This window comes from Lytechinus variegatus, chromosome 11, assembly GCF_018143015.1.
Source record: "Lytechinus variegatus isolate NC3 chromosome 11, Lvar_3.0, whole genome shotgun sequence".
In the NCBI taxonomy this organism is placed as follows: Eukaryota; Metazoa; Echinodermata; class Echinoidea; order Temnopleuroida; family Toxopneustidae; genus Lytechinus; species Lytechinus variegatus.
Genome location: NC_054750.1, coordinates 31,603,015 through 31,615,264, shown reverse-complemented (window position 1 = coordinate 31,615,264; position 12,250 = coordinate 31,603,015). Strand labels below are relative to the sequence as shown.

The 12,250-nt window shown below is 35.0% G+C and overlaps 1 protein-coding gene across 1 annotated transcript; it reads left to right on the top strand.

The window, feature by feature from the left end:
• Positions 1-2,673: 2,673 nt before the first annotated feature.
• On the top strand, positions 2,674-11,945 carry LOC121424144. The gene is made up of 8 exons (XM_041619743.1): positions 2,674-3,068; positions 4,095-4,208; positions 5,190-5,318; positions 6,736-6,945; positions 8,494-8,567; positions 9,389-9,441; positions 10,638-10,799; positions 11,294-11,945. Exons 1-8 carry the CDS (start codon positions 2,729-2,731, stop codon positions 11,541-11,543), a joined length of 1,332 nt encoding a protein of 443 aa, XP_041475677.1. The 5' UTR covers positions 2,674-2,728; the 3' UTR covers positions 11,544-11,945.
• The last annotated feature ends 305 nt before the right edge of the window (positions 11,946-12,250 follow it).

Sequence of the window (12,250 nt, the reverse complement as noted above, 5' to 3'; positions counted from 1 at the left end):
AGAAGGACTTGTATCAGATTTGTTTTTCTATTAAAAAAAGATGATTAATTTGTTTTAATTATAGTCTTTATAGTAATATTGATGACTTGACAGAGATGATGAATTAGATCTAACTTTAGGGTACATTATAAGATTTTAATAGAGATAGTTTGAATTTAGAGTTCAAAGATTTAGCAGTTCTTAAATCATTATGAAATGAGTTCCATAACTTTGGTCCATCATATATAAATGTGTTCTGAAGTTTAAATCAGAGGGTCGAATGTTTACTAGCAGTGGATGGGATATATATCCATCTTGCATTCCATATCTGACCCTTGACCAGCTCATTTTCAAAATGAATCGGCATTTATAAAGACGGGATCAAATTCATCACCTGAAACAATAAAGTAGCCCTTATTCTTCCGCCAGCCAGAGATGTTCCAAAGTCATCCATATTTCTTCCCAATTTGGGCAAAGGAGGTTCAATAGTTGCCCTCCCTCTAATCAGTGTTAGATTGCCATTCATATTCAAACACTTTTTTTCTATCAGCAATATCAAATTTTAAAAATTAGCAGGGGCAACGGAAGCGGGGGGGGGGCTGGGGGAGACACCCCCCCCCCTTCCAAACCATTACAAACACGTAAAAATGACCATACGATTGTGATTTTTTGCATGGTCAGCCCCCCCCCCCCACTTTGAAAACCATTCCGCGGCTTCTGATTGGAATGGTATTGGGTCGAATCTTTATCCTTCATGTTGTAATCAGGCTCGTGGCACCAGTAACGCTGTTCAGTGGTTTAATTTTGCTATGCTATACATGTATAGAGATGAAGTAATTTATGATAAATGTTTCTCTATTGAGAAATCATATATCATGTACTTTGACGAAATACAATGTATTTGAGATATAATGCATCCAACTATACTTTTATGCAACGAATTTTAGATAAGAACGAAAACATGAAGGTGTAAGATGAAGATGAGGGAAGTTCACAATTCACGCCACTTCGAGAGTAAATTGGGGGTATCGTTAATATCTCTTTTCGGACTTTAGATTTATCATTTCTATCTTGTAAACGCCATTATACATGAATGTGTTGGGGGAAATAGCAAGGCATTTCGGGATACTTTTCAAAAGTGGCTAAACTTGAAAATTTGTAACACTTTTCGGATTCAAAACACTTATTTTTATTTTTTCATCTATCTATAACGGATTTAAGTTTTTACATATTAATTATTTCATTTTACTTTTGATTATTCAATTTTTTTTTTCTTTTTAACCCTTCCACAGGGTTCTTTTATTGAAATCATTATAATACATATTTTCAAACAATACATAATTGAATGATTAACACAGTATATGACACACAGGTTAAATATGTACATTACAATATTCCATGAAATTGTCATATTATTTGTATAAAAAAACGAAAAATCAAAATGCAAATGATAGAAAAAAAATTCATACAAGATATATACCCACACACACAGACACACACACACACATATATATATATACATATATGTGCCTGCGTGCGTGCGTGTGTTTTAGAATGTTATCTGAGAGATTCAATGTAATAAAATGAAAGATGACCACCTTTTTATGAATTTCTTCTCTTTCAGATTTGTTTTATATATATACTTTTCCATACTATAATAAGATTTTATTTCAGACAAAATATGGTCGAAAACTGGAAGACAGTGTTTGCATTTTGCTGCAAAAATTTGTTTTCTAACTATTATCAATATACAATTAAGAGCTCCATTATTGTTTCCGTAAAAACCGAATAATTTATTCTGATTTAAAATTTTGATGTGCAAATTGTTACGAGAAAACCAGATTTCGAGTTGAGACCATATTTCGTTTGTGTGGGCACAAAAACAAAAAATATGCATAATAGTTTCTTCATTATTATTACAAAAAGTGCATAAGTTATCTGTAACTAATTTAAATCGCAACAAAGCATCTTTCATATAAATAATTCTATTCATTATTTTGAACTGAAACCACCTCATGTTGACATCTGCAGTAGAATAAAAGGGTAACTGATAGTAAAACCTCCATATGGTGTTGTCAAAGTCAAACATCTGTTTCCATTTTATGAGACTTTTGCAATCTTTCAACTTATACTTCAAAAAAATATTGTAAATGTGAGCACAACCTTTTTTAAATTTTATTATCAAAAGCAGTGCTTCTGGAATGATAGGTTCCATAGATTTTGGTATTACATGTTTATTGAAACTGTATCTAATGGCGTTGCATAGGCCATAATATTGAAGAAAATTTACTTGTATATTGTATTTGCGTTGAAAATCAAAATATGAGAGAAATTTTCCATCTGTTCCTAAAATATCATTAACAAAACGCACCCCATTAACACACCAAGACCTGAAAAATATTACATTATCATTCATTTTAATTTTTGGATTATTCCAAAGGGCTTGACATGCCATTATTGACTTGACATTATTCAATTTTGATATATTTTAGAGTATGGATAATAGTATACAATTTATTTCTTGACATGAAAACAGTTTTCATACAAACTTGGCAAGTCAAATATCCATTTCTTATGTCTGGAAAGGTTCTACGGCTACATCAAGTCGTCGGTTTCGCTATCTTCTTAGAGGTGAAAGGTCTGTTGGTGTATTGATTCTTTATGATAATGCTACGTGTGATACTCGTTAATATAATAAAGATGATAAGACAAACGATCCCATTTCTGATACCCGAAGGCTTCGTTCTGGATGAGTTTTAATAACGACAAGATGCTCAACATGCTTCTTAGCTTCATCGGGACTCTACTGGTCTTGATGCCCGCAGCTCATGCATGGAATTACAAGCATGTCGGTAGCGTTCCCGTGGAGAAGGCCGCTTTCTCCTCACTTCATAGAGTGGGCAGCACTGACAAATTTGATCTCTCTGTTAGTACGTTCAAGTCAGCAGTAAAATATGATGTCGTGTACGTGTTCAGAGACGTCGGTGGTCAGCTGTTGAGTGGAGGATCTTGGAACCCAGGAAATAACCTTCAAAAAGAAGTCCTTGTTGACGGTTTACTTTGGCCAAATGAAGTTGAGCCCGTCCCAGGTAAAGTTAAAATACTTCATGAATATGACTTAACCATGATGCTCAACATAATAAATAATTGGAAAAAAAATAACCTTATGGTTAGTAAGTAGTTGAATCTTTGGAATTTACAAAATTAATCCATATGACTAACTTTTGAATTTATTATTATGAGTTAACCCTTACTGGGTTTGGCAGGTCACCTTTCACTGCCGATCTGAATTCATTTCAAATCCGTGAAATTGAGAGAGCCTGTATCACTCCAGCTGAGCACCCGCCAAACGATTACAAGCTTTTAGCACCTATATGATTTTCCGCGATAAGAAAAACATTTTCAGCTAATTTTCGCTCGCCCTAGTTTCATATGATTATCTTAAACATTAATTGATTCATTGTAAATTATTTCTTTATATTCATTGTATCATGTAATGCTCGCATTGCAGATACTGTCTTTTTTTTACATGTTTTTAGTATATTTCCCGAAAGTGCGGAATGAAATAATGACATTCGTACTATTGTACACGCACTTCAAATACAAATACATGACCAATTCCAGTCCTTTTTAGCTCAGTTTACCTCTTAAGTCTAACTTTGAAATAGGCGGATGTTTAATTTCATACTACAATTGCGGAAACAGAATATATTCCACGCTGATAAAATGACATCTTAAGTGTAACAAGATTTTCCATTACATGACAACCTTAGAGTCGGCCAGGCTGCTACTACACTGCAAAAACTCCGGTGTTTATTTTACACCAGCCCGGAATCTATACTTGTCCACACCAGAGAATTCATAAACAACATCAGTTTCGTTTTGGACTAACACCAGAGAGGTGTTTATACAACACCAATTAGTATTAAAACAGCATCGGTTTGATTCCAAACTAGTGTTGTTTCAATACTTCTCTGGTGTAGACATATAAAGATTCCGGGCTGGTGTTAAATCAACACCGGAGTTTTTGCAGTCTACTGTTGAAAAACAAGGTTTTTGGAAGGATTAAATCATATTTTTTGTTGTTCCTATTTCTCTTTGCTTTTCATCTTCAGCAAATGCGTTTGAAGGAGATGAGAAGGAATATTGGTGGGTAGCCAACGGATTCCTGGTTCCTGGTAAAGAACAAGGGAGCATCGGACTCATTGAAGCATACGAAGCTGGCCAAGGTATTGGTCGCAAATTCTTGCAAAGTTAACATGTGAAGTGAATGTGATGACGATAGCGATGGTGATGGTTGTGATGATGATGATGATGATGATGATGATGATGATTTTGTTTAATATGAAATACGAAATGTCTTTCCTCACTATAATGTGAAACAATGTTTGGTTCCTTCGTGAATATGTGCATTGCCACTGTGATTCATGAAAATGTTTCGTCCTCATCAGATCTGCAGAAAAATGAAACATTTTGTAACTCACGCAATCAACTAAAACATAAATATTGATTGAGTGACGTCATCGACTCTCTCATTCATACATTTCCTGTTTCTTGGGGGTATGTTTTAGTTAGAATAAGCGTAACTTAAAAATGTCATCATTTCCTTATTCCAATTTTTATCGAAAATCAAGTGATATACTTGTTATATTTGTCTCTGCTTAACAAAATCTACCTTTTGCCGGGGTGGATGTGCTGTTCAAAGTTAGTAAACAATTTGTGAGAGTCATTTTTAAAGAAAATATCACATTTTAAAAAAAAAAAAAACACTCGAAAAATATACATATGTGATTTTCTTTTCCTTTTTGACATAGAAAGATTTTTTTACATAGAGAGATACTGACTACGAGATCCGATTCTTCTTTGTGTGCGTGTGTGCGTGTACGTAGTGCGTGGGTTTGCGAGTGCGAGATGCGTGTGTTTGCTTGCATGTGTAGCGAGGTGCCGTGGCTGAGCATTGAAAGTCTCAAGTCCAGGGTTCGATTCCCGGTCCGGACTTGACAAGACATTCGTAACTACTTTTGATCTTGCATCTAATAAATGAAAATACTTCATGCATTTTTTATACCAAAGTGTGCATGTGTTGAAAAAAATGTGTGTGTTTGTAAACGAGTTTGGGTGTGCGGGTGTGGATGTGTGTGTTTGTACGCTCTGACTTATTTTCGGTCCTTTGATAATTGTCAATATCATTATTGCCACTTTTACTACAGATGGACGCTGTCCCTACCACAACTTGACCGATAACGGGCAGGGTGAGAAATGGTGGTATCACCGGGTTTACTTCGTGGATGCTGATGGAGATAACAAGCTAGATATGCTAACAGCTCGAGCCGACACCTGTAAGTCATTGACCCGTATTATGAGGCCGGGTTGAACTTAAACAACTACTTTAGGAGACGGTGGCAGATCTAGGTGTGGGGGGGCACTTTCGGCACGTGTCCCCCCCCCCCCCTCCTTAGGCATAATGAAATATTTTTTAGAGGAATATGTCATGCATACGCAAGTGAGGATTTTTTTTTTTGCTTGTCAATTTTTCGTGGAACAAAATGACCTCGACTTGGAGGTGAAAACCTTTTTTGCTCAAATTTTTCCTATACAAAAATGCCCCTCCCCTTTAGAAAATCCTTCTTCCGCCCTTTTAGGAGGTGTTACAAAACTTAAACTATTTTGCATCAGTTTCAAATTTCAGTTACACATTCACAATTAAATTCACAATTTGGAGGAAGAAAAAGATTTAGGTAGGATGGTTATTTTGTCATTTTCTTATTTTTGCTAATTTTCTTTAACTTGTGCTTTCTTCAGCTGTTTAACATTTCTATTCCGTCTGAAATTTTAACCAAAGTAAATCAATCTATACATGTTTGTGAAAGAAACAAGCCAGCAATCAATTGGAACTTTGAAATCAATTCAGAGATTTATAATTAATTTTAGGACCTAACATTCACTCGCTATTAATTGCAGGTTTCTTGCAATGCTCCATGAATCTGTGATTAAACATCTGAAACGCAGCTCGAGCTAAAGCCGGGGTAATAATGATAATAATAACGTGCCTTGGAATAGAATATTTCTAGATAGATGGCGCTATATAAATGCTTGTTATTATTATTATTATTATTATTATCATTATTATTATTATTATTATTATTATTATTATTATTATTATCATTATTATTATTATTATTATTATTATTATTATTATTATTATTATTATTATTATTATGGAGGTGCCGTGGCCGAGTGGTCTAACTTCATGGAAAGTCCGGAGTTCGATCCCCGGCCGCGGCACCTATGCCCTTGAGCAAGGCATTTAATCGACAATGCTCTTTGATCCTGCTTTCAAATAAATGGAAATGCTATATGCATTATTGGTAAATAGGTGTGCACTTGTTTTATAAAATATATATATATTATTTTTATTATTTTCATTATTATTATTATCATTATCATTAGTATTAGTAATATTATTATCATCATTAAACCAAAATATACTATTGTACTATCGTAAACCGTCAATAGTCAGCCAGGTGCCGTGGCTGAGCGGTCTAAGGCGCCCGACCACACAATAAACATGATAAAAGTCCGGGGTTCGATTCCCGGCACGGCCCTTGACCATGACATTTTTTGAAAACATTGCTCTTTTATCCTTCATCATATAGATGAAAATGCTTTATGCATTGTTGATATTATTGTTGTAATTTTCATAATATAAGGAATTCCACCATTTCGTTTTTTACAATTTTCTCATGGTTGTTAAAGCTGGACGGGGCGTACTTGCCGAGATGGTCTATTTTAAGCAACCAAGTTCCAAGCCACTCACCAGCACACCATGGGATGTGACCGTCCTCTTCGACGGGCCCGATGCTCTCTTCCGGTATGAGAAGATGTCCGTCAACTCGGCCACACGACATGCTATCTTCAGCTGCCAATACTTCGCCGAGAAACTGGTCGTATCCTGGTCTGATTCCAGTAAGTACAGGAATCTTGAAGTCTTGTGAAAACAATTAGGATTACCATGGCCCTGGAAAGCGGGGGTGCTGAAACACACCCCAAAATTTTCTTGGGGTGCTGCGTGTATAATAATTCTCCATGGGCAGCACCCCCAGGTATATTCTGGAAGGTGTGTAAATATGGAAAAATGTAACCAAATTGACCTTCATTTTTTTAGTGAAAACCTTTCTTTTTTGGGGTGGGGTTTCAAATTTCTCGGGACCAATGTGATCTCCATTTTGTAATGAAAGCCTTTCTTGTCCTTTTCAAATTCACATTAGCACCCCCAGTTAAAAAAAATTGTTCCCAAGGCTGTGATGAATACTACTATCTATAGTAACCATGATGATAATGATAACTATCCTAATGGCAATTAATGATATAAATATTTTTTATCATAAAATGCTAAACCGATAATCTGTACGAGAAGAAGAGTGCCGTTTGATTGGGTCCTAGTTGTGAGGAGGGAGAGGGGGCGGTCTCCGTAGAGTCGTCATACGGATTTTGATTGGTTGTCTCTGAAGAGGTTTTAAGATGGGAGTTGCTGCTACCCTGTTTGGCGTTCAATGATTAAAGGGATAGAGCCTCGTCGATCTGCATGGCGCTGCACGGCGGGTGCCGGGCACACGATCAATTGGGCAAAGCAAAATTTCGGAGTATTTAATTTCAGGTCTATTTCGAACAATAAAATATAGATTTTCATCATTCATCATTTCATTTTGTTTAAAAAGACACATTAGGGAGTTGGCGCTCTACGATGCACGATAGATTCGAGAACATAGAAAATTTATTGTTATATGCCATTTATGACAATGAACAACCAAGAAGTCTTTGTCGAAAATTTGTGAATCAATACGGCAGTTTCGTCCTGCGCCACGTTGCATAAAATTACTACTATGATGGTAACTTTGCCATCCAATGTTAGCTACCATGGTAACATGTAAGTTAGTAACATGACCGAACAGCCAATCAGAATCAAGGATTTGTTGAAAAATACCATTGGGCAATTGCAAAGGTGATATTATATTAACTCTTATGCAATGGGAGCCTGGACTCTGGATAAATTATATTTGCAATTTTTCGTCAGCTACGCGAAACTTAGGACGAAACCGTGTTGCTCACAGTTGCTGTAATATTTTAAGCCCTGAAACTCGGGAAGTAGGTCAATGCATTCAGTCTTGTAGAGTGTAAGATGTTATTAGTAAATGTACAAGAATTATGTTATGCTTCTCTAACTATAATGGAGATTTGTATAGATGGCTCGTATCTTTATTGTTAATTGTTCATCATAAATAAGAACCATGCATATCTCCCTACTGAGTGAAATGATACATGTTTTAGATAACTTTTGAAGATATGGTGGTCGTTAGATTGGCCTGGAATTTACATCATGGCATTCTTCTGGGTTATCTGTTGATATTATACCGTGATACACAGCATATAACTTTTTTCCCGTGTTATTTGTAGTTTGTCTTGTCATCAGTAATTGTTATAACGATGTTTTCCTTTCTTTATATAAATTTTCAGATCCTCCTGATTTCAAGAACATGAACCACCGTGTCATTGAAGATATAGTAGATAATCGATATTTCGATGCAGAGGTAAATGAAATAATTAGTAATATTATCATTTCATTGCAAGCATTATTATCATCAATACTTCATTGCTTTATTATCATTTTTATTATTGTCCTTTTTATTAGCATTATTTTATTATTTATTATCATTATTACTGTTATCATTAAGATTATCATTATCATTACTGTTGTTGTTGTCATTATAATCATCATTATTTTCATAACGTGTTAGTAAGCGTAAGGGTAAATTTGTTGGTTATCCCCATATTCTAAAATTCCCCCCTAATGCAGATATATTCGGTTCTCCTTAATGCCACCTGCCCTGTTCGGCTCCCCAACGTCGATTCGCCCTGTATATAGTGGATTTTAGGCAGATTATTTTTATAAGTATCATTAGAAGTAGCAGTGGTAGTATTAGTATTAGTAGTAGTAGAAGAAGAAGAAGAAGTAGTAGTAGTAGTAGTAGTAGTAGTAGTAGTAGTAGTAGTAGTAGAAGAAGAAGAAGAAGTTGTTGTTGTTGTTGTTGTTGTAGTGGTAGTAGTAGAAAAAAAAAGTTTTAGTAGTAGTATAAGTAGTAGTTGTTGTTGTTGGTGTTGTTGTGGTTGTTGTTGCTTCATTATTTTCATCATTTATTCTACCGTTATATACAAAAAACACAAATATTACATGAAAGATACAAGTTTAATAATATATATCATCCCACCTCTATCTCTTTCTCTCTTTCTTTCTTTCTCTCTTCCTCTACCTCTTTCTATCTATCCATCCATCCATCCATCTATCTATCAATCTATCTATCTCTTTCTTTGTTTCTCTTTTTTCTCTCTCACTCTTCTTCTTCTTCTTCAGATTGTTGATCTCAATGGAGATGGTAGGGAGGACCTCCTCGTATCGATTAATAGGTGAGTAGAAGTGGCATCTTTATCGTACACCGATTTATTTTTTATTTTTGTACCAGCTACATGAGGGTGGTTTGAATAAAATTGGATAAAACGGCTGTTTTCGACTCGCCGTACAGCGGTCGTAGAGAAAATGTGACTGAGGTATTATACTCAAGATTGTCAATAGAAAATAATCAAATTTAAGACTCTTATTTAAATCTAGTAGCTTTATCATTGAATGATTACTATTATTCAAATAAATACATGGGATTTGAATACCGTAAATTTAAAAAAATGAATTATTGTATAAGATTTTGATACGAATCTTAGATTTACAAATAAATATGTAAATCTTAATAGAGCCTTCAAAAAGTTACAATCGGTTGGGAATTAAAGTTATATTATTTTAGAGTGTACAGTTGAATTCATCACACTTTTCACATTATCGAGGGCTGTTCCATGGGTTTTTCATAAAGTTACAGACTGATAAACAACTGGAGTATGGCAAGCCAAATGACTGTCGCAAGTAAGTGAAATAAACGTATGGAGATTAACATTTTAACTCTACAGTATCAAATTACATAGTTATTGATTGTACTTTTTCCTCTTAATACGGCTTATATATATATCAATGTTTTTAAAAATACTAGTACTATATTACTACTACTACTACCACCACTACTACTACTTCTACTACTACTACTTCTACTACTACTACTACTACTACTCCTACTACTACTGCTGCTGCTGCTACTACTACTACTACTACTACTACTTCTACCACTACCACTACTACTATTACTACTACTATTATTATTACTAACTACTCCTACTACTGCTGCTACTACTACTACTACTACCACCACCACTACTACGACGACGACGACGATGTTTACTGTTGCTGCTGCTGCTGCTGCTATTAACAATACACACTTAAAATGTTGGGAAACATACTGTCCACTGTTTTGGGTAATGTATGTTAGTAAAAAGTAAATAAATTCTGGACAATTATTATCCAAGTGATCAAATTTCTTACCAAATTATTGGGTTTTATTACCCAATTTAGACAGATTTTGACCAATAATTGTGTGGACAGTATGTTGCCCAGGGTAGGTTAAAAGTTGGGCATTTGTGTCCAACTTTTTAAAGAGTGTATCACTACTAAAACTACTACCTCCACTATCGATGCTTCTGTTCTTGCTTTTATTATTTCAAAGCATGACGAACGGTCAGTTGGTTGCCTTCGAGATGCCCGATAACTGGGCCACAGGTACATGGACAAGACATCTGATCGCCGAAGGGTTCAAGCCTCATGGCCCCATTGTGACTGAGGGCATGGGATCTCCTGGTACAACATTCACCTTTAAACCAGATGCCTCGTAAGTTATTTCCTTCTGTTCTCCAATGGGGGAGGGGGCGGTGTACTCATCATAATTAGTATCATCTATTAATCATTCTTTGTGTTTATTTTAAAAGTTCTTAATCCGTTGTTCGCCATAATTTTGCTCTCATTTTTCCCCTGACCTAATTTCCATAAAACCCCAAGAATTTTATTGTATGTTCATTGCCACTGTTTTGTTTTTGTTGCTGCAATTAATCAAATTCTGATAAGCATAATTTAGAATTATGAATATTATAGCAACAATAATCATAATTATAACGATAATGTTAAACATACCTTGCGATGATAATGATGGTGAAGAAGATGATGATGATGATGATGATGATGATGATGATGATAATGAAGAAGATGAAGAAGGAGAAGAAGAAGATAAAGAAGAAGATAGGAGAACAACACTATAAATATTAATTTCATATCTCCTTATAATTATTTATAAAAATAACAAAAATCATTTTACCCGCTCTCTCACAGCACTTTCACCAACAAACCTCAAATCATGCTGACAGGAGATGATGATAGCAACATCTACGTCTTCGAAAGCATGGATGACTCGGACCCAGCTAACTGGGAGTACTCCAAAACCGCCATTTTCACTACTGCAACCGGAAAGGGGACCGTGGGCGCCCCATCCGTCGGTGACGTCACTGGTGACGGGCTGGTTGAAGTCTTCGTGCCAGAGTACAGCGGCGACCTTCTTCATGTACTCAAGTACGAGAGTTAAAGGAGAATTAAATCCTCAAAACCAGTCGAATTCTATATAATTATGGAAAAAAAACGGATCAAGGATTGGTAAAAAAAAATGACTGAATAATAAGAAAGTTAGCATTTGAATGTAATAGATCACCAATGCTATGGAGATCCTCCCATTGGCAATGTGACCAGAATCTGTGATGTCACACAATAAATATCGAACAGTCATGACAATGGACTATAATCAATCGATACAAAAAAATAACAGAACTAACTGGAAATATATATTTAATTTCCATTTTTACACTGGGTCTGTTAGTGCCGCCACAAGCCCATAACAAGTAATTCTTTATTCATAAAAATTCCCCTCAACATCGGTTAATAAATCAAGAATATTATTTCAAAGACTGGGTATGTACTTATAAACATTGATTCAGCACTCAGCAGACCTCCATGAATTTTCATTAATTGAGAGAGTATATAGATATAAATCTTCCAAACTTCTGTTCATTATTTCAATGCTATGAACCATTGTAATTAACTGAAATTTACTCAAAATGTAGAATACATGGGAAAATGTCGCTATGTTGCCAAATTAGTCATGTGAAATCATTATGAATATTTTCTGTCATGATTAAACTCATGCAAACAAAAGAGGAATAACTGTCATGAGTGTTATTACTACTGAATGTAAAGAATACAATTATGTGCTTATGTGAGGGAATATAAAGCTAATAG